The sequence below is a fragment of the Protopterus annectens genome, chromosome 2.part0, assembly GCF_019279795.1.
Source record: "Protopterus annectens isolate FY-2018-M chromosome 2.part0, PAN1.0, whole genome shotgun sequence".
Lineage (NCBI taxonomy): Eukaryota > Metazoa > Chordata > Ceratodontiformes > Protopteridae > Protopterus > Protopterus annectens.
Genome location: NC_056728.1, coordinates 270,385,013 through 270,405,463, shown reverse-complemented (window position 1 = coordinate 270,405,463; position 20,451 = coordinate 270,385,013). Strand labels below are relative to the sequence as shown.

At 40.3% G+C, this 20,451-nt stretch overlaps 1 protein-coding gene across 2 annotated transcripts in view; it reads right to left on the bottom strand.

Moving 5' to 3' along the window:
- Positions 1-19,418, bottom strand: part of PPIC (peptidylprolyl isomerase C) — a 263,346-nt gene extending 243,928 nt beyond the window's left edge. The window contains exon 1 of one of the 2 annotated variants that reach the window (XM_044060755.1): positions 19,225-19,418. In XM_044060755.1, the coding sequence (XP_043916690.1) occupies positions 19,225-19,398 (174 nt within the window). In that variant the 5' untranslated portion in view covers positions 19,399-19,418. The remainder of the gene's footprint in view (positions 1-19,224) is intronic. The other variant, XM_044060754.1, reaches the window with a different exon arrangement.
- Between the last annotated feature and the right edge of the window lie 1,033 nt (positions 19,419-20,451).

The following is a 20,451-nucleotide window of genomic DNA, read 5'->3' as shown; positions in this document are numbered from 1 at the left end:
TACCATGGGGTGTAATTTAGGTATAAAACTGCTAGGTTTCTTATAGCAATCAAAGCGCACATCATCTATATTTTTAAATATTGTTTTGAGAGTCAGTGTCCTACCAAACAGTTTTAGTTCTTTTAATAATTCAACCATCTCATTTTTCTGCACTGGTATAAATGATAAACCTCTATTTAAAACTGCTAAATGCACACCTGTTAATTCAAATGAAGAGAGGTTCACTACCAGCCCCTTTGGTTCTTGCTGCAGGTGTCCATTCCTGTTTGTCCCATTGCTGTTGTCTGGTTGTATCGTGTAGGAGCTTTCCGACATCTGCTCCTTGATCTGTTCTTTATTGGAAGGTGTGTATTCAGTACAAACGGCTCAATGGTAGTCCCATTTATCTCCCTCATTGAAAAATGAGGTAAAAAGCCCTTCTTAGAGTTATTGTTAACTGTACTCTTAGGATTTTTATGTGCTGAATCATTCCCCGGCGATGTTTTATTTGATTGCCGCTCTATCTTAGCGGTTTGTGTACACATTTCTTTTTCAGGTGATTCATTTCCTGTATGTCTCTCTTCTCTCTCAATTGGTGGATACATAAGTTCATCTTCTTGTTCTGATTGGTTTATTTGCTGGTTCCTGTTCATGTGGGATGGTTTAAACCAAGCAAACACCGCCCCTGTTTGAAAATCATTCATATCACGCTGCAACTTTTTAATTTTAATATTCTGCAATCTTTTTTCGTATTGCAGAATGTTTTCATGTAGAGTATCCATTTTGTCAGCTATTACATCCATACTAAAAGTAGCATACATCTTGTAACTCATTCAATTCAGTTGCCAGTTCTTTTTCTTGCGGTGAGAAAAAAATCTATGCATAAACGCATGTAATCATAACTGAGCTGCAGGTTCAGTTGTTGCCACTTTTTTAATAATTGAGGGAATTGATCACCATATGTAGGTATGGTTAGTACCCTTAAGCCTCTGCGTATTATTTTATATCTCAATGATGCTTCCATATGCAATCGCTGCCACTGCAGCCTTTTAAACTTGTAAAGTTTGTTTTCAATATTCCTGTATTTGTCTCAAAAAGCCATACTTGTTTCTTCATTAATATCCACAGAGCAGTCTTCTGAGAACACAGTTTTGACACCAGAGGGTTATTGTCCATAACTAAGATTCGACTGAGTCGTTCTTTCTGTACACAAATATTGGAATTATAGCCATGTAGACGGTTGGATTCCGAATCATATCCTTCTGCCATGTCTCAGTCTCTCTCCCAACAACACACTACCGTAAAAAATGGACTGAGCACGGAGTTCACTCTGACGACGACACAAAAATACTAAAATTGAAAAATAAAGAAGTTGCACAGTTCCACGACAGATTTACCTTTTATTGTATAAAAAAGAGAAGGGAGCGCTTTCACGATCTACCCAGATCGCTTCTTCAGACTGTATTACAATGTCACACTATCTAACCAAACATTTTAAAGCTTTAATCATTAACACATTGCAATTAATTAGTATTGGTTATCTAAATAAAGGTATAGTAATAAATTATTTAAAAGATTTGTTCAGTGAAATTTAAAAACACAAAGCTTCTTGCCTTATCATTGACATTGCATCGCATTAACTTCTACCATATTTAAATCAAATATATATATATAGAAGACAGCACAAAATATATAAAACATCTCCAGAATTAAACAAAAATATTAACAAAGCATTTTCCTATAAATATATATATATATATATATATATATATATATATATATACATACACACATACATACATATACACACACACGTGTGTGTGTGTGTGTGTGTGTGTGTGTGTGTGTGTGTGTGTTGTTTTGATAGGATAGACCTCCTGTCTATACTAAACCTTGACCGTCTTAGTAGACAGGGAAATAAAACTCAAACCCTTCCTAAGGGCACGACATCTGAAGCACCAAATAGCTATTCATGCTTCTCCATGATTTTATTTAATCATAATCTATATTTTATCTCGCAGTATGCTGCTTCTGTTTCAGGTCTTTATCTTTATTGATCTTAAGTGTGTATTATATACACGTTTCATTTCCCTGTCTATTAAGATCGTCAAGGTTTAGTGTAGATAGGAGGTCTATCATATCAAAACAACACACACATACACACATATATATATATATATATATATATATGGAAAATGCTTTGTTAATATTTTTATGTTTAATTCTGAAGACGTTTTATATATTTTGTGCTGTCTTCTATATATATTTGATTTAAATATGGTAGAAGTTAATGTGATGTAATGTCAATAAGGCAAGAAGCTTTGTGTTTTTAAATTTCACTGAACAAATCTTTTAAATAATTTATTACTATGCCTTTAATTAGATAACCAATACTAATTAATTGCAATGTGTTAATGATTAAAGCTTTAAAATGTTTGGTTAGATAGTGCAACATTGTAATACAGTCTGAAGAAGTGATCTGGGTAGATCGTGAAAGCGCTCACTTCTCTTTTTTATACAATAAAAGGTAAATCTGTCGTGGAACTCTGCAACTTCTTTATTTTTCAATTCAAGTATGTGATGACTGGATCTTTGGGAGTACCACTGCTAAAAATAATCAAATAGCCCCATTTTTGGACTGTTTTTAGAAGTGGCTAATAACTAGTCTCCAGTCTCTTCCATTTTATGAATACTATTTTCTGTGGAACAGAACAGCTAGGTTTACAGCTGGAGATCATGGCGAAATGTGTTCCTGTTGCTCCCTGTGCATTTATAGTGGTTGCAATTCAAACAACATCTGTCCTCAGTGTAGATTAAGCCGGCATATTAATTCTTATATTCAGCCAAAGGCTACTAACCTGTCAAACAACAATAATCATCATAAACTGTTAAAAGATCTTGCAGCTTCTTAGCTACCTCATCAATATCCATCCCCCCCCAAAAAAAAAGTATGGTAATGCAATGTATCTTGTCAGCTTAGACAAACTCTGGAATATGCTCATTACCAAAATAAGGCAAATCTTACAAACACTTCTTCAAATCAGCCCTAAAAAATATTACTTTTCACAGCAGAACCCACTGCAGCAGCACAAAACTGAACCACAAAGTTGCATTTCATTACTACTTGGAACAGAGCATTTAATAAAATATTTTCTTTTAATCCACCACACTCAATTTATAACCAAAAACTGCCAGTGTGAATGCTAGATCATTACTTCCCTATGTTTCAAGTGTACTTCTTTTTGACTGACAGTTATATATTTTCTAGGTTACCTTCAATTTTTATCAACTATATACAGATGTGGCTTTATCTTTATTTGCATGTGTGTGTCATATAATGCATCTCATCTCATTTGTTCAAGTTACTGTTGTTTTTCCTTTTCTTGATATTTTATTCAGCTGTATTTGCCCACTAGCTTACTGTTGTGTTACCCATACCGCTTACCTTTGCCAATACTCTTTATGCTCATGTATTGCTTTTCCTCACTTTATTACTGTTGCATGTCTCGTGTATTCAAATGAGACACTGAGGCATGAGATCTGTTCAAGTCATTTATTGTACATAAACACATCAGGAGCTGTAACTGAAACTTATACTTCAAACTTCATAGGTTTACTGACTGATTCATTACTTCAAACACACTTGCATGTGCATCTCCATTCAGGCTTGCACTCACGCTGAATGACTATACAAAATGGCACTGATCTCGCACATGCTCAGTAAGTTGTATGCACGTGCTCTCTGACTACAGTGGCCGACTAGGTACAATATACACACTGATCTACAATTACCATACATTACTTTTTCATAAGAAAATTGTTATTAATTTAACATATTTACAATATATACACTCAGAAAGGAAGAAATTCAGCATTACATATTGACATACATTGACAGAGATACACTAAATCATCAAGGTAATCTTTATCTTTAAACACATTAAGAGTCTTGGTATTTCAACAAAAACATTCTAAGGTTACCCCAACAACTAAAAGTCTTAGTATGATTTATAGATCTTATTCTGATCACTTTTCAGTTTTATATTCACAGCACTACTGCAGCTCTCCTGTCTTTCCTAAACTCTGTATCACTAGCTAGAGACAGTAACAAACATATTTCCTGTCTCTTCATTGACCTCTTAAAGCTTTTGATACAGTATCTCAAACTCCTTCTCCTTAAACTAGCAAACTTAGACTTCTCTCCATCCACCATATCTTGGATTAACAGCTATCTCTCTGATAGACTTCAATTAGTCAAATGGCTCTCAGCTTTCTCCCCTCTTCTTCCTGTTAAAACAGGCATTCCAAAAGGCTCCATCCTTGGGCCACTTCTTTTTAACACCTTTACCAACCTTCTCTACTCTTCCTGTCCCGGATCCTCATTGATATAATACGCAGATGATTCTACACTTATCACCACTGCCGAATCAGCAACTCAACTAAAATCACACACACAGTCCTCTTTTAACTCTATCTGAAAAATCAACTTATCCTTAATCCAAAGGAAACTAAATTACTACTCTTTCTCCCTAAAAACCTTAACCACATAAAGTCTTCCTTCTCCATACTGTCACAAAATAACACTCAAATACAGGTGGACACCAGTACAAAACTCTTAGGTGTTACTATTGATGATAGACTAACCTTTGATTTACACGTCAATAACCTTTGATTTACACATCAATAACTGTATCCAAAAAACACATCAAGCTAGGTCTCCTCTATAGAAACAAAAAATATCTTACCAAAACAGCAAAACGAACCCTTTCAAAGGCCTATCTCTTACCCACTTTACTCTATAGCGCCCAGATTCTCACCAGCCTCAACACTGTTAGAAACAACTTATAACAGGATTGCCAGATTTGCTGCCCAAAATTCATACAAGTCCCATCACTGTCTCTCACTAAAAAAACTAAATTGGCTAGAATTACCTAACCTGCTTCATATGTTCATAAGTGTGTACTAGGCCTTTGGCCCTGGAGTCTTTACAAGCCTAGCCCATAGGATTACCCTGGCATTGTGCCACCCAACCTTAGTTCCTAGTGCCTCTGTCGAGTAGAGCCACTGGAGTGATCCCTGGGGTGAATTTTCTATTTCCAATCCACTCATCAAGATTTCTCTTGAAGAGGGCCAGTGAGGTGCTCTGCTTGACATGTATGGGAAGGCTATTCCATAGCATGGGCAGTCTCTGGGTTATGAACCCGTCCCTCCAGCATGTTCTGTTGATTGTGGTAGTGAGGTTGCGGTCTCTGGAGCATGTGGTGTGGAAGGATTGTGATTTCTTTAGATGTAGCATTTCTAACAGAGCTGGGTCAGACATGGCTTTGTAAGTTAAGCAGAGATCACCTCTAAGTAGATGATATGAGACAGAGAATAGTTTTTTGTGTCTGTCCATATAGGACAAGTGTTTAAGGCCTAGGATCTTCTTTGTGAGATACTTTTGCGGCCTCTCCAGTTGTTGCAGGTGTCTAGTTGGGTACATGCCAAATGTACTCGACGATTAGCCTAATGAGGGAAGAGTAGAGGGAGACAATGACCTCTTTCTTCCTGGATGCAAAACCCTTAGTAATGAGATGTGACACATAGAAGGACTTTCTGACCACAGTGGCAACGTGGTGGTCAAAAGAGAGGTTGCTGTCAACCTGTGTTCCCCGATCTCTTATAATGCCTTCTGTGTTCAGTGGACTACCATCAATGTGGTAATTCAAGGGAATCGAGGTTTTCCCAAAGGGGATGAAGACACATTTTTTGGCATTGAGCTTACGGCCATGGTTCTGACACCAGTCGGTCTCATTGAGGCCTTTCTGTAGGATGTCAGCATCACTTGGGGAGTTAATAATACCTCCCAACTTGCAATCATCTGCACACGTTGTCAGCTAGAGTCCCTTCGTGTTGGCCTGGACTTCAGAGAAGTAGATACCAAACAGGGGAGGACCCAGGACCGAACCCTGTGGGACTCCACTCGTGACTGGTTGGCAGCTTGACTTGAAGTCAGCTACTTTTACATTGTGGGTTCTGTGAGCCAGTTTGCAACCCACCTAGTGATATAGGGGTTGATGATGCCTAGCTTAGTGAGTTTTTCTATGATTCCTGAGTGGGAAATGGTATCAAAGGCCTTGGCCAGATCAAGCTAGGCTGTATGAACCCCCTTGTCTTCATCCACAGCTCTGGTGACTGACTCAAAGAAGTCAACCAAGTAGAGCAGGCATGATCTACCCTTCACAAAACCAAACTGTGTAGGATCCAGAGTTTGGAGATTCCCTATATCCTTGTTTATTAGGTCCATGATGATGCGTTCCATAGCTTTACATATCAGACTAGTCAAGCTAATAGGGCAATAGTTCCCAGGGTCTGTAGTTGCTCCTCCTTTGTGGAGAGGGATGACTGTAGCAGTGCAACATTCAGTGGGGACAAAGCCTGAGGTGAGGCTGTGACTGAACAGAGCACACAGGTGAGGTGCCAGTTCACTATGTAGTTCATGTAGAACACAGCCAGGGATACTGTCAGGTCCCATAGAAGCTGTATTCTTGGCCTTGGACAGTGCTGTTTTAACCTGTGCAGCAGTAATACTGGGTGCCTGGCAATCTACTGGTATTGTGATTGGTCCTTGGGGTAAAGTTAGCACTGAATCTGTTCGCCAGTATATTTGCAGTATCTGTTGGCTCGGTATAGGAGATACCATTGTGCGGTAGCTCAGAGCAAATCTGGGTATTGCCATGGAGATTCTTTACATAACTATAGAAGGCCTTGTGGTTGTCTTTACTATCTGCTGCAATTCTGTTTTCATAGCTAGCTTTAGAGGATTTGATGAGGGATCTCAACCTTTTGCTGAGACTGATAAGGGAGTCTTTCCAGTCTTGGAACTTCACCTTATTCCACATTAGTTTCCTCCTTCTGTTGTAGAGTTTGTTTATGGCAGGGGACCACCAGATTGGCTTCCTTTTTTTGAGGAGATTGTCTTAGTTCTATTGGGTATGGCGAGATCCATGCATTTGTGCACGTGTATTGGTGTATGATATGGAAATCATACAACTATTCTCCATTTGCATGGGTGCCGTGAAGTTAGCCACCTGTCTTTTTAGGAGCCCACAGTTAGCTTTGGAGAAGTTTTTCATGGTAGCTACCTTTGTTGGGGGGTGGGAGGGATGTCGGTGATTAGCTTGTGATCGGATCTAACCAGGGAGGAGTTGACTATTGGTGTGGAGCAATTGTCGTCCATGTTAGTAATGACCAGGTCAAGGATGTTGCTACCTCTAGTGGGGATAAGAACGAGTTGGTCCAGGGCATTGGAATTAATGAATTCCAGAAACGTTGGGCAAGTGTATTGGTACATGAGTAGTTTTCCCAGTTAATGGAGGGGTAGTTGAAGTCGCCCAGTATGAGAGTGTTAGGTTGGACCCTAATATTCTCCAGGGTGTTTAGGAATATGGAGTGTGAATCTTGGGACATGGCTGGGGTCCTATAGCAGGCTACGACCTGAATCGCTGTCTTACCCAGTGTTAGCTGCAGTATAATCAGTTTCAGATTATTCACTCCATTCTCTGCAAACCCTATTTCTGTCCAACTTTCTCATCTCTAAGCTTTCATTACCTACCCACTACATTACTCCGCAGTTCTGAACAAGGCCTACTAAAAATCTACAAACCAAGGACCAAAATGGGTCACCTAATCTATGGCTTTAACCCTTGAAAGGCCTGGAATAGCCTACCACTAGATACAAGATCCGTTGAACATCCCAATCAATTCAAAACAGCTACAAAAAAATACCTTCATGAAAAATGGACCTGCCAATGTAATTATCACCCGTAAACGCTCCCCTATAACCATCTACTTCCCTTCAATAAACAAACTTACTACTTTATCATCGCCTCTTGCTACCATCACTGTACAAACATAACTAGTAAAATATTTCAGCTATGTAACTACTGCACTATGTATATAATACATAATTATGAATGTATCCCTCGGATGAATGCATTTCTATATGTATTTCACTTGCCACAGTGTAATGTATGACACTGTAATGCACTAATGTGTGGTACTGATGAATGTATTCTATATGCATTCAATATGCAAAATATTTTTTGTTGGAGCTTTTCTCCTCGATCCTCCGCTGAAAACGGGCAATTGTAGCCCAGTCGGACAAACCCAGTCAACAAATATAAAAATAAATAAATATAATATTGCTGTTAAATTTAAAAATTCTTTAAACAGAGGAATGGAGTTTGATTTCCAGTTTTTTGTAATTTTGTAATAACTTTTCTAGCAATTGCCAAGAGAGCCCAAAACATTTTTGTTGTTTGGGTTTTAAAGATACAGGAAGTGGAACACTATTACTGATCTAACAATTATCACACCATAACCCCTTATAAAACATATTTCACTCTTCCCAATATTCATTTAATTTTTCACACTACATAAACATGTGTCCAATCAGCTTTTACATCTTTCTACATCTCCAACAAAGTGAAGAAGTTATTTTACTAAACTTGGAGATTCTATAGGGAGTAACAAACATTCTATATAAAGATGTCCACATAACTTTCCAGTATAAACTTGAAGTTTGACTAACTGATTTAAGAAATAAATGTTTATTCTTACCATCTACTGAGTCACTCAATGCATTACAAGCTAAAAAGTTCTAGAATCTTCATCAAAATTGTTTTTCATTAACCTATATAACTTGGAGAAGCTTCCTCTGTAGCTCAGTCTACCTTTGAGGATATCATTCATGTATTCATATAATGGGAGAATGGTTTTCTGTTCCTCTTCACTCATTTTCTACAAATTAATTTCTTACTGATGGATAACATTAACTGGTTAGCAGATTCATCCAACTTGTATTCCTTCATTAAATATTCTTGTGACATTCTCCTTTTTTCAAAGCAATCAGAGCACAATAATAATCCATTCATTTTTAGTAAATTCATGTTAACATTGCTCTGAGTTTCATTAAATCTAGAAATATGTGCGATGGGAAAGTACAAAAATTTCTGTTTTGATATTAATGGAGTTTTAAATACATATTTCCTAACTGTTCAGGTACTAAAGTTATTGAATGCAATAATATATTACATGCATGCACACACACATATATAAACACGCACATATATAAAATTTTGGATAATATAATCATTGTAATAAGTAATACCTATCCTCAAAAGAAAGAAAAAAAACATTCATTCCATTTTTTAATAAGAAGTAGAACTTCAATTATTTTTTTCAAAATTATTATTAATAATCTTACTCACATCTTGATAGATTTTTTTATTCCTAAACATCTGCATATTATTTTTGTGGAGCACTTCTCTCCAAGACTCTGATTGGACTGGGTCACATTACAGAAAAGCATAAAAAAAATCCTCAGTAGCCTGCATGGTACTAACAGATGTCTATCGACTGTAGGGAATGTGTTGCTCCCCTATACACCATCAACTTGCTCCATCACTGAACATAATGCTGCACTCTGAAACCTCCACTGGCTACTTAGGACAACTGAAAAGTATAAAGATTCTGAAAACATGAAGCATGCCAAAAGACTGCAACTACTATCATGATGCTCTGTTGTATAGACTTCGCAGAGGTGACCTCTTATGTGGTTCTATTTAAACTTTCTGCCTGAAGTTAGTAAGGAAGTGCACTAAAACTGCAATGGGAAAGCTACTATTGGAAATAAAAAAAATAAGATAGAAATGGGATAGGTATGTAACTTGAGCTGGTGACACAAAGGTATAAAGCCCTGACTATGACCCAGGTGACCAGAGTTCAGTTAGCAACTCTGCCACTTGAAGGGAGCGTTAGGGTAATATCAGCATGCCCATTCTGGAGGAGGGTAGAGCCAGGGATGTACAACATCCACAGGTTCATGGGACGATACTTGGCTATTAGCTCGAAGGCCCTTACAAGCCTAGACAAGAATTTCGCTCAAGTTCCCACAAAGTCAGCACATGTTTTCCCTGTTCAGCAGGGATACAGGTGGGATCCCAGGAGTATATTTTCTGTTTCCCATCCAGTCGTCCAGGATCCTCTTAAAGAGGGTTGGTGAGGAATTCTGCTTGACATGGAGAGAAAGTCTATTCTACAGATGGGGGAGTCATTGGGACAGAAATCTATCCCGCTAAAAATTTCTATTAATGTCACAGACCAGGTTAAGACCCTGCGTGTGGGTTGCATGAGTGAAATTTGACTTATGGATATGCAGGAACTCCATCGTGGCAGAGTCTGAAACGGCCTTGTATGCCAGACACAGGTCACCTCTGAGCAGTCTGTATGAGACAGATTACAGGGACAGAGCTTTTAGCTTATCTGTATAGGATAGGGGTTTATAACCCTGGATTTTCCTAGTCAGGAACCTCTGTAGTCTCTTCAACTGCTGCATGTGCTTGGCAAGGTACATGCCAAAGGGGCACTGCACTTGATAATGGGTATGATAAGGGAGGAATACAGGGATGTTATGACCTCCTTGTTCCTGGATGAAATACCATTACTTATGAGGTGAGCCATGTAGAAAGCCTTCTGTACAACGGAGGCAACATGGTGGTCAAAAGTCAGGTTGCTATCAACCTGGGTGCCCAAGTCCCTCACAACTGATTGTGTGCTTAGTATGTTGTTATTAATGTGATAATTAGCGGGGACACCATTTACACCAAAGGGGATAATGATGTATTTCTTGGCATTCAGTTTGAGGCCATGCTTCGTCATTAGTTTGGTTAAGGCCCAATTGGAGGATATTCATATCACTAGGGGAATTTATGAAAGTGCTCAGCTTGCAGTCATCTGCAAACTTGGTCAGCCACAGACCACTGGTTTTGGCATGCATCTCAGAAAAGTATATCGCAAACAGTAGAGGCCCCAAGACCAATCCTTGGGGTATGTTGCTTATTACGGATATACTACTAGAGGTGGCTTCCTCTATTTTGACTGAGTGGGTTCTATCAGTGAGTCATTCTGTTTGTTATATTCATAGAGGAGGTGCAATTTTTTTGTTGTGGCGTCTATCAGAGAACCAATTAGCTACCCATCTGGTTCATCCTAGAAAGGAAGCAGGGATGCTAACATGTGGCCTGTGGTGGTCATTAGACTCACTATGCCATCAATAAGTGGTAGTCTTCATAGTGGATATGCAACATGCACCCAAGTAGAGAAGGCACTGAGAACATCAACAGTGACACAAAACATTCATAGACTGTAACATATGTCCTCTCAGCACAGACATAACAGAGGTCACCTAAGCATCTTTATGGCTGCACATATGATTACCCCTTCCAGATAACTGTTATGATACAGGGTGAAATTCCAGGGTAAGGAAATGAGTGGAATTTATCCAGTTTGGGGGAGGCTCAATGGTCATCAGGTGCAAAAGCAAACATCACCTCTGGAAAAAATGAGATAAGTAACGAACAACAACCAATGGAATAACAACCATTTCTACTTCATTGTTAAGGTCTCAAAAGCAATCGATGCATACATGCTAATTAAACCCAGATCACCCGGGTGATTGTCAGGGCTAATCAAGCATGCTAGAATGACCGAAGAACCTATTTAAAAAAATCAGTTACCAATACATTGCTCTGTAGCTCTTACAGAGAAGTTGGCACAGGACAGCAGGATAAGCTTTGGTATTCAGCAACCTACAGTTATTGTAATGCAACAGAATGTTTGCAATGTCTGTGGAAAAAGTCAAGGCCCATACTACATAAGTAACAACAGCGGACAGGCTGAGAAATATTGGGGAACACCAAACCCCACAGATACATTGCAAGGCCAAACAAAATAGATAATAAGGCTTGTTCACTCCTGGAAGAACTTTTCTCCATTTACTGTCCAAACTGAAGACAAAAATGAGTTAACTGTCCAAATTGAAGACAAAAATGAGTTAACTGGTTATGTCCACTATCTACTATAGAGATGTATTCATTCACAACCTGCAAAGGTAAATGTCTATGTTTAGATACTGCAGTATCTAATTCAACCAGCATGTTTTAGAGTAGTGGGAAAAAATCACTCTACCAAGAGAAAATTCAAGAACTCACAGGGAGAAAGTGAAAATCACTCCAACAGAAACCAGAAGTCAGGAATAAATCTCAGAGCCTTCATCACTGAAGTGGAAATCTTAGTCAATGAGCCGCTATACGTGTATACTTAAGGAACATTGATTCAAGATGACACTTATCTTTGCACTGGGACCTTTTAATTTCTGTCCATCTTTAGTATGTAGGAACACATGAGTGTAACCAAGTATATACTGCATAAGCCATAGTATATAAATTACTTTTAACATAGCGCCATTGTGACCAGCAGAAGTAAAGAAAGGCTCTTGGATTCCAACAGAAGAGTATGATTAAAAAGATACAAGTGGGTCATTAATGATAACTGTGTCCACAGTAACATATATTTAATAGCTTAACAATTCTACATATTTAATAACTTAACAATTCTACTGTACGGCATTGAGCACTCTTATTCTGCTATAAAAATGAGTGTAATATGTATGCTGGATGAACCATGAGGTGCAGTCACAGGAGTGTCTCCTCCCCAGGTCCCAGGCTGGCAATGCCTTTACTTCCCTTGGCTGCCCAGACAGCCAGGTCAGCAACTCTTTCCAAGCTTCAGACCTGCCAGTTACTGGAAAACGAATCATCACCCAATAGAACATCACCCTATTCTTCCTTCCACAGAAAAAGACAAGCAGGTGGAGGCTCTTTACTCCTTTTTCTCCAGTACCAGCTTCAACAGTTGCCTGCGATGCTAAATGACCCCAAGTTGTCTGGTTCATAATAAGGGCTTCATGCCTCTGTGACTGGCACAGGATATGGAGTGTTCCTGGCAAGCAACAACAAAGGGCCAAGAGAGAAAGCACTGCACCATTGAAAGAAACTTTAAGGAGACAAAAATTAGTTTAGTGTTTGAATGCTTTCAATCTCAGATAACCTGCATCTACAAAACAAAATACAACATTAAAGAGGTAGTCTTTAAGATACTGCTTATACAAACCACAAGCGAGAAGCAGATTCAACTGGAATCAAGTAAACACTTTCTGTGTCTTGCAACTACAAGCACAATAAACAGTTAAAAATAAGAAATGCTTATGTATGGCTATTACTTATAGGAAACACAAATGAGTTTGTAGGAAACACTCCAGACCATAAAACATTTGACTAGATTTTCAATTAGAACACCAGTTTGCTATGTGATCTTGGAATGGATTTCATGAAATTCACCTCTCAAGCTTCATTTTGAAAGTTAAGTTCTTGAACTCATGTAAAGTGGGTTTCTTGAGGCTCTATCATAATCTTCTATACAAGACTTACAAAAGAAAACATAGCATGTATGTTGTGTGGGGGGGGGGGGTACAAGCACAAAACTGCTGTATACAGCTCATTGAATTTGGTCCATCTCACTTTGCACAGATATATGTGAGGGTGTTGGCAGCACATCTAAGGCTGCAATACATTTTCAGGAACCCTGCTTGCACCCTTCAGAGTACCAGTTTTTCTGTTTTACCTTATAAGAAGACAACAAATAAAGGGAATATTTACCATTCTAGCATGTACTTGTTTTCCCACCTTTCTAAGCTAGTTTAGTCCAGTTTTCAGGTTAGTGCTGAATTCAGGGCTGTGTTACAAGTTTCTGTGTTTCCCCATACCTTACGTGGATAGAAGGAAGTTTCTCTGTTCACTGTGAGAGAGGGAGCTTTGAGCAGCTTATCTGTCCCTGGAGGAGTGGTTTCAGCCCAGAAATTAGTAGTTTATTGGCCATTTTGGGCTAATTTCTCTCTCTTTCATTTCTCTGCTATAAAACCCGCATTTGCGTGGTTTTGCACACCGGGCAGGGTCGGTTAGCTAGGATATAACTATTCCCGGCTCCACAAAGTCTACTCTTCAATTTTTCCCTTGGAACTAGACAAACTTTCAACTTAAGCACTCAAATCATTCACTTCTCATCCCGGCACTTGCCCAAAACTCATAACAAGCACTAATAAAACCTTAGCTCTAGACCCCCCTATACTGTAGAGAAGGACAAGGCTCTCTATTCGACCTTACCAGCCAATCAGTAAAACAGTTCACTGTACCTATCCAGGCATGTCCAAAGGGCAGTTTCAGGTGTACTCTCCAGTCCAACTGGTGAATCTGGGCATTTTAAGGCAATGTTATAATTGCCTCATGTACACAGACAACCCTCTCCTCCTTCCACCAAACACTAATACAGGCGAGAGATGCAATTATACAGCCAAACTGGAGGCTATGCTCTCACAACCCAAGACTGGACTAGGCAGTCAAGAGGAGAAGGGAATTACTTGCATCACACCATCAGTCTCACATAGACCTATGAAACCAGCATTGGCAAAAAACACACAAATACACAAAAGCATACTCGGAGGCTCTAAATAAAAATCTGCAAAAGCAACAGAGACCTCCAAAGCAGACATCCAAGCAACCTCCAACCCCCAGCACAAACCATGAAACGCATACTTCACAAAACCAGTGTGCCACACAACCACAGCCCTTAAGGCAAAATAACATACCCAACACACTAGTAATAGGTGACTCTATAGTCAGGCACACTGATATCCTACTCACTAGGCTGAACAAGGAGAAGGTTACTGTTAGTTCCCCATCGGGTGCCAGGATCCGCCACATAACACAAGCACTCAGGTCACTCCAGAACAAGTACAAATATGACTCTGTCATTGTCCATGTTGGTGCGAATGATCTGAGCTGTACCTCCCTGGACTACATGAAAAGAGACATGGAGGAGCTCTCTGATCACGTAGCCCAGGCCGGTATGACCCTGTAGCATCCTGCCCTCACCAAGAATGATACCATGATATAGAGAAAAAAATTATCAATTTCAACAATTGGCTAAGCTTCTGGTGTCATTCAAAGGGGATCCAGTGTCTGTCAGCCTGAGATGACAAGCCATGCTGCTTTGCTAGAGACGGCTTGCACCTGTCACCCTTAGGCTTTTGAATACTGGCCAAGGCTCTTGACACCCCATAGTGCCTTTTTTAGGCAAGGCTCAAAAGACAAACCCACCACCGTAAATAGCACAAGTAACAAAAAACTGAGGGTAATGCTGCTCAATGCCAGAAGTCTAAACCTCAAAATGCATGCACTCAAAGCACTCCTCAGTATGGAGAAAATCAATATATGTGCAGTAACGGAAACCTGGTTTAAGGCTCCAGAGAGCACCCCAGCACTACCAGGCTACAACTCATACCATACATTTCGACCACAAAACCCGGACCGAAATACAAAAGGGGGGGGTACCCATATTCATCAAGGATACCCACAACTCCAGGTCAGTTGCACAGCATGATGCTCAGAGATCATCCACGTGCAACTAACAATGGGCAAAACTGCTATTCAAATTATAGCTTGCTACAGATCACCCACCATGTCCCAGGACCCCCACTCTGCATTCCTGGAAACATAAAGGTCTTACCAAACACCCTGATATTGGGTGATTTCAATTATCCAAACATTAACTGGGAGAACTACTCAAGTACGAACTTCCTTGCCCAACATTTCCTAGAATTTATAAACTCAGATGCCCTGGATCAACTGGTCAACACCCCCACCAAAGGTGACAACATATTGGACCTGGTCATCACCAACATGGGCGACCGGTGTTCCACACCGGAGGTCAACCCCTCGCTGGTTAGATCTGACCATAAACTAAACTAATCACTCTCGATATCCACATTCCACCACCACCCCCGGTCAAAGAAACCACCATGAAAAACTTTTCAAAAGCAAACTTCACGTTACTTAAGACCATGGTGGGAAGTTTCAAAGCCCCCATGCTAAAGGATAACGCTGTCCAAGCTGCAAAATCCTTTACTAATGCTCTCTACAGGCACCTACAAGCATGCATGGATCATGCTATCCCAAACAAAATCAAGACTCACTCCTCCAAGAAAAGGAAACCAGTCTGGTGGACCCCTGCCATAAACAAACTATACAATAGGAGGAGGAAACTAGTACAGAAAAGAGTAAAAATCCCAAGAAGGGAAGACATCCCTGATCAGTATCAGCAAGAAACTATGTTCTCTCATAAAATCATCCAAGGCTAGCTTCAAAAGAAAAATTGCCATGGACTCCAAAGATAACCACAAGGCATTCTTTAGCTATGTCAAGAATTTAAGTGACAATTCTCAGATCTGTTCGGAGTTGGTGCAAAATGGCACAAAATACACTGAACCAACCGATATAGCCAACATCCTGGCAGACAGGTTCAGTACAAACTTCACCCCCTCTCACCCGCAAAAGGGCCCATAACTATACCAAAAGAATGTAGTGCCCCCTGAAATCACAGACACTCGGGTAAAAACAGCCCTCTCCAAAGCCAAAAACACAGCATCAATGGGACTGAACGGTGTCCCAGGCTGCGTCCTACATGAGCTCAAAGATGAACTAACCCCTCACCTAAACACACTGTTTAAACTCAGCCTCTCCACAGGCTACGTGCCCACAGAGTGGCGCACAGCAACGGTTATTCGGCTCCACAAAGGTGGAGCCACAACAGACCCCGGGAACTATCGCCCTATAAGCCTGACTAGCTTGGTCTGCAAAGCTATGGAGCGCATCATCATGGATCTCATTAACAGAGACACTGGAAACCTCCAAACACTGGACCTTACCCAGTTTGGCTTCGTTAAGGGCAGATCATGCCTCCTAAACCTGGTGGACTTCTTTGAGACAGTTACCAAGGCTATAGATGAGGGAAAGGTGGTCCACACAGCCTACCTAGACCTCGCAAAGGCCTTCAACACCATTCCCCACTCAGGTATTATAGACAAGCTCACCAGCCAGAACATAAATTCCTACGTCACGAGATGAGTTGCCAACTGGCTCATGGACAGAACCCACATGGTAAGAGTTGCAGGAGCTAGGTCTGACTCTAAACCGGTTACAAGGGGCATTCCCCAGGGCTCAGTCCTAGGACCCCTCCTGTTCGGCATATACTTCTCAGAGGTACAGGCAAGCACAGGAGGACTATGGCTGACCAAGTTCGCAGACGACTGCAAACTAGGGGCTATAATTGACTCTCCGGCTGACACAGACATCCTCCAAAAGGGTCTCACTGAGACAGATACCTGGTGTCAAAACCATGGCCTCAAGCTAAATGCCAAAAGTGCATAGTCATCCCCTTTGGAAAAAAACAAAAGTACCCACAAACTACCACATAGGTGGTAGCCCCCTAAATACGGAAGACATAATAAGGGATCTGGGGACCCAAGTAGATAGTAACCTCTCCTTTGATAATCACATTGCCAAAGTGGTTAGAAAATCCTTCTATGTGGCCCACCTAATCACAAAAGGGTTTGCATCCAGATCGAAAGAGGTCATTGGACCCCTCTACGCATCACTCATCAGACCCATCATAGAGTACAATGCCCCATTTGGGATGTACCTTAAAAGACACCTGCAACAACTGGAAAGACCACAGAAGTTCCTCATCAAGATCATCACTGGCCTCAAGCAGATGCCCTATGCAGCTCGATTGAAGAAACTCCAGCTGTACTCGGTTGCATACCGCCTACTCAGAGGTGATCTCTGCCTGACATACAAGGCCATGTCCAACCCAGAATTGATGGACATGCTCCACCTAAAGAAAACCATATACCCTCGAGCCACACGCTCCAGGGATCTAAACCTCACCACAACAATAAATTGGACGTGCTGGAGGGATAGATTCCTGTCCCAGAGACTTCCCATGCTCTGGAACAAGATTCCAATCTACATTAGGCAGAGCTCTTTGCTAACCCTCTTCAAGAGAAACCGTGACGAGTGGACGGGAAACAGCAAGTTTACCCCAGGGATCACTTCAATGGCTCTGCTGGACAGAGGCACAGGGAACTAATCTAAGGGGGTGGCGAAAGCCAACACATTCCAGCTAGGCTTATAAATGCCTTCGGGCAGATAGCCTAGTACCTACCTATGAACCTATAATGATAGCATGAGCCATGAGCCTCCTTTTAGATGCCCAAAACAGAACATTTCTTTATGAAAACTAGTCTTTTTTACTACTCTACAAACTCCACAATCTCTGTCTGTATAAAGAACTTAAGTTCATTTATCCTTTGATCACCTTCTTAAAGCCACTTCAGGTTTACAGGGGAGCCACAGCCTATCATAATATTAAAACGAGCACAAGGCAAAGAAACTAATTCAGGACGGGGCCCATCACAGGACACACACATGTATGAGCAACTTAAGATTCTTCATTTCAGGTACAGCACATCATTGACATGTGGCAGGAAATCAGAGCACCTAGAGAAAAAGCCTTTGTGGAAAACAGGATATGCTTGAGGGTTACTATTGAAATTCTGAAGACTTTAGTTGTGATCTTTGGAACTGTAAGGAAACATGTAAAGTCTGCAGCTACTGCACCTTGGAGCAGTTGCCATCTTGATGTTACTATGGAATATATATTACATGGAAGGAGAGATGTGCAGGGGGTGAGTCCCCCCTGCAAAAACACTTTAATAGCATTGGAGCAAGTTTGCAGATTTCCTATCATTCTTTTATATTTACACTATAGTTATGCCAGGACTTGCAATTTCAATGGGGAGACATACTCAGACTCACCAATCACACTTTTAAAAGTATTTAGAGAAAAATCTTAAAACTGTTTTCCTCCTTCCAGAATTTCCAAGTCAGTTACCATTTTTCATATTCTCTGCAGGACGCAGTTTCCTATACGAGGGCTGACCTGCAGAAATGGAGAATATGTAACAGGTAGTAGTTCAGGTGGGCAGGGACAGTGTTCCTTAGGCAGGCAATAAACCGCACAAATATGTACGTGCCACTGCCTGCAGAAGGAAGTTGCTTTCTCCTTTCCCAAGACTTAATTTTGTTAATTCTATCTCCTTTTTAATAAGCTCTAGACTTTAGGAAAGGATTATCAAAAAGTGAGTACAGTAAAAATCTGCAACACAACAATTATTAAGCCTAATAGAATTCTTCCCATACTTCGCGACTTATTTCAACGATGGGGTGGGGGAGTTACAAAATATGGGTAATGTGTTCTGAAAAATCCCACTACTCCAAAGTAAACCTCAAAGCTGGCAAAAGCTAATAAGACAAGTGCACAGACTGGGGGGGGACCAAGCTGAATTAGTGAGACGTACAAGTCAGCGGCAGTAATCACCAGTACATGTTTGAGAGACTGGGAGCCACACCGACTATAAAATTAAGGAATGTTGAGGAGTTAGAAACCTAACACCCGTTATGCACTGACCTTTGCTGTCACCATTGGCCCTCTCTTCTTGAAGCACTCGGACCTCCCAAGTAAAAGTATGAAAATAAGACATAGGAAGACAAGTACGGTAATTCTAACTTTCATTGTAGATGGAAGAACAGTCAGAAGTGCAACTATACACGTCGACAGAATATCCCAGATTCCTCTATCCATCCAAGTGTCTTCACTTCCTGCAGGGGAGGGGAAAAAACCCAAAAACGAGAGCATGGCGGCACCGCCTTTTAAAGGAAGAGTCCTGGGTATCAGCTTTCTGTATCCCGCAGAATGTGTTATGTATTTGGAGAGAGACAGAGAGTGTAACATTTTGGGAAACCGGGCACGTCGTGAATAGAATAAGCCATTAAATACGGTCGTGGAGACAACAGCTCTGTGTTCACATAGTTTTGGCGTTATGATTATGAAACTTAACTAAGCTGTTGTCTGTGTAGAAGTGTAATGGCTCCAGAGAAGGTATTTTGCTTACACATGTGCCGGACTATCAGCTGCTATAATTTGGATTCAAGATTGTGATTTTTGACCTTACATTAATCGTACTTATAAACTGCAGCCATTCATTGCCTGGGCTGTGTTTGGCAAGGGGGCGGGACGGGTCCTTTCACGGTACTCGGTGGAGGACAGCCAACTAATCCTGGAGTTTCAGGCTTCATAGCCATCGGAAAATGTATAATATTGGAAAACTTTTTATTCTATCAACTTTCTAAGTTTATAAGAACAATTTTTAAAAATTGTCCCTATTTTAGCCCCCCCCCCCCCCCCCATTGTTATGGCTTTATCCAGATTTCTTGCTCTAAGAGGTTCCACAGTGAAAGGATATATTACACATTCAGTGTTAGGAAGATTTTTGTCGTTATTTTTAACTTGTATCCATGGTAAATAGAATATAATCATATGAATTCATTAAAAAGATCTTTTTATAAGTAAAAACATATTTTAACCATCCTCTGATCCTCATAGTTAAAGTTATTAATAGTAAGCTGTTGGTATATGTTCCACAGTTTACCCATTTGTTCCACATTATGAAGGCTAGTGTTCCTCGTGAGATGGAAGGTTCAGAACAATGCCTGCAAGGGGGTCAGTGAGCTAATCATGAGCACGGCAAAAGTTAGTCAAGTCAGATCTGTTTAAGTGTACTGTACTTACACTATATCAGAAATGAATGCATTGATGTGTTTATTTATTTTCATCTTTACCTTGTAAAACGCTGAT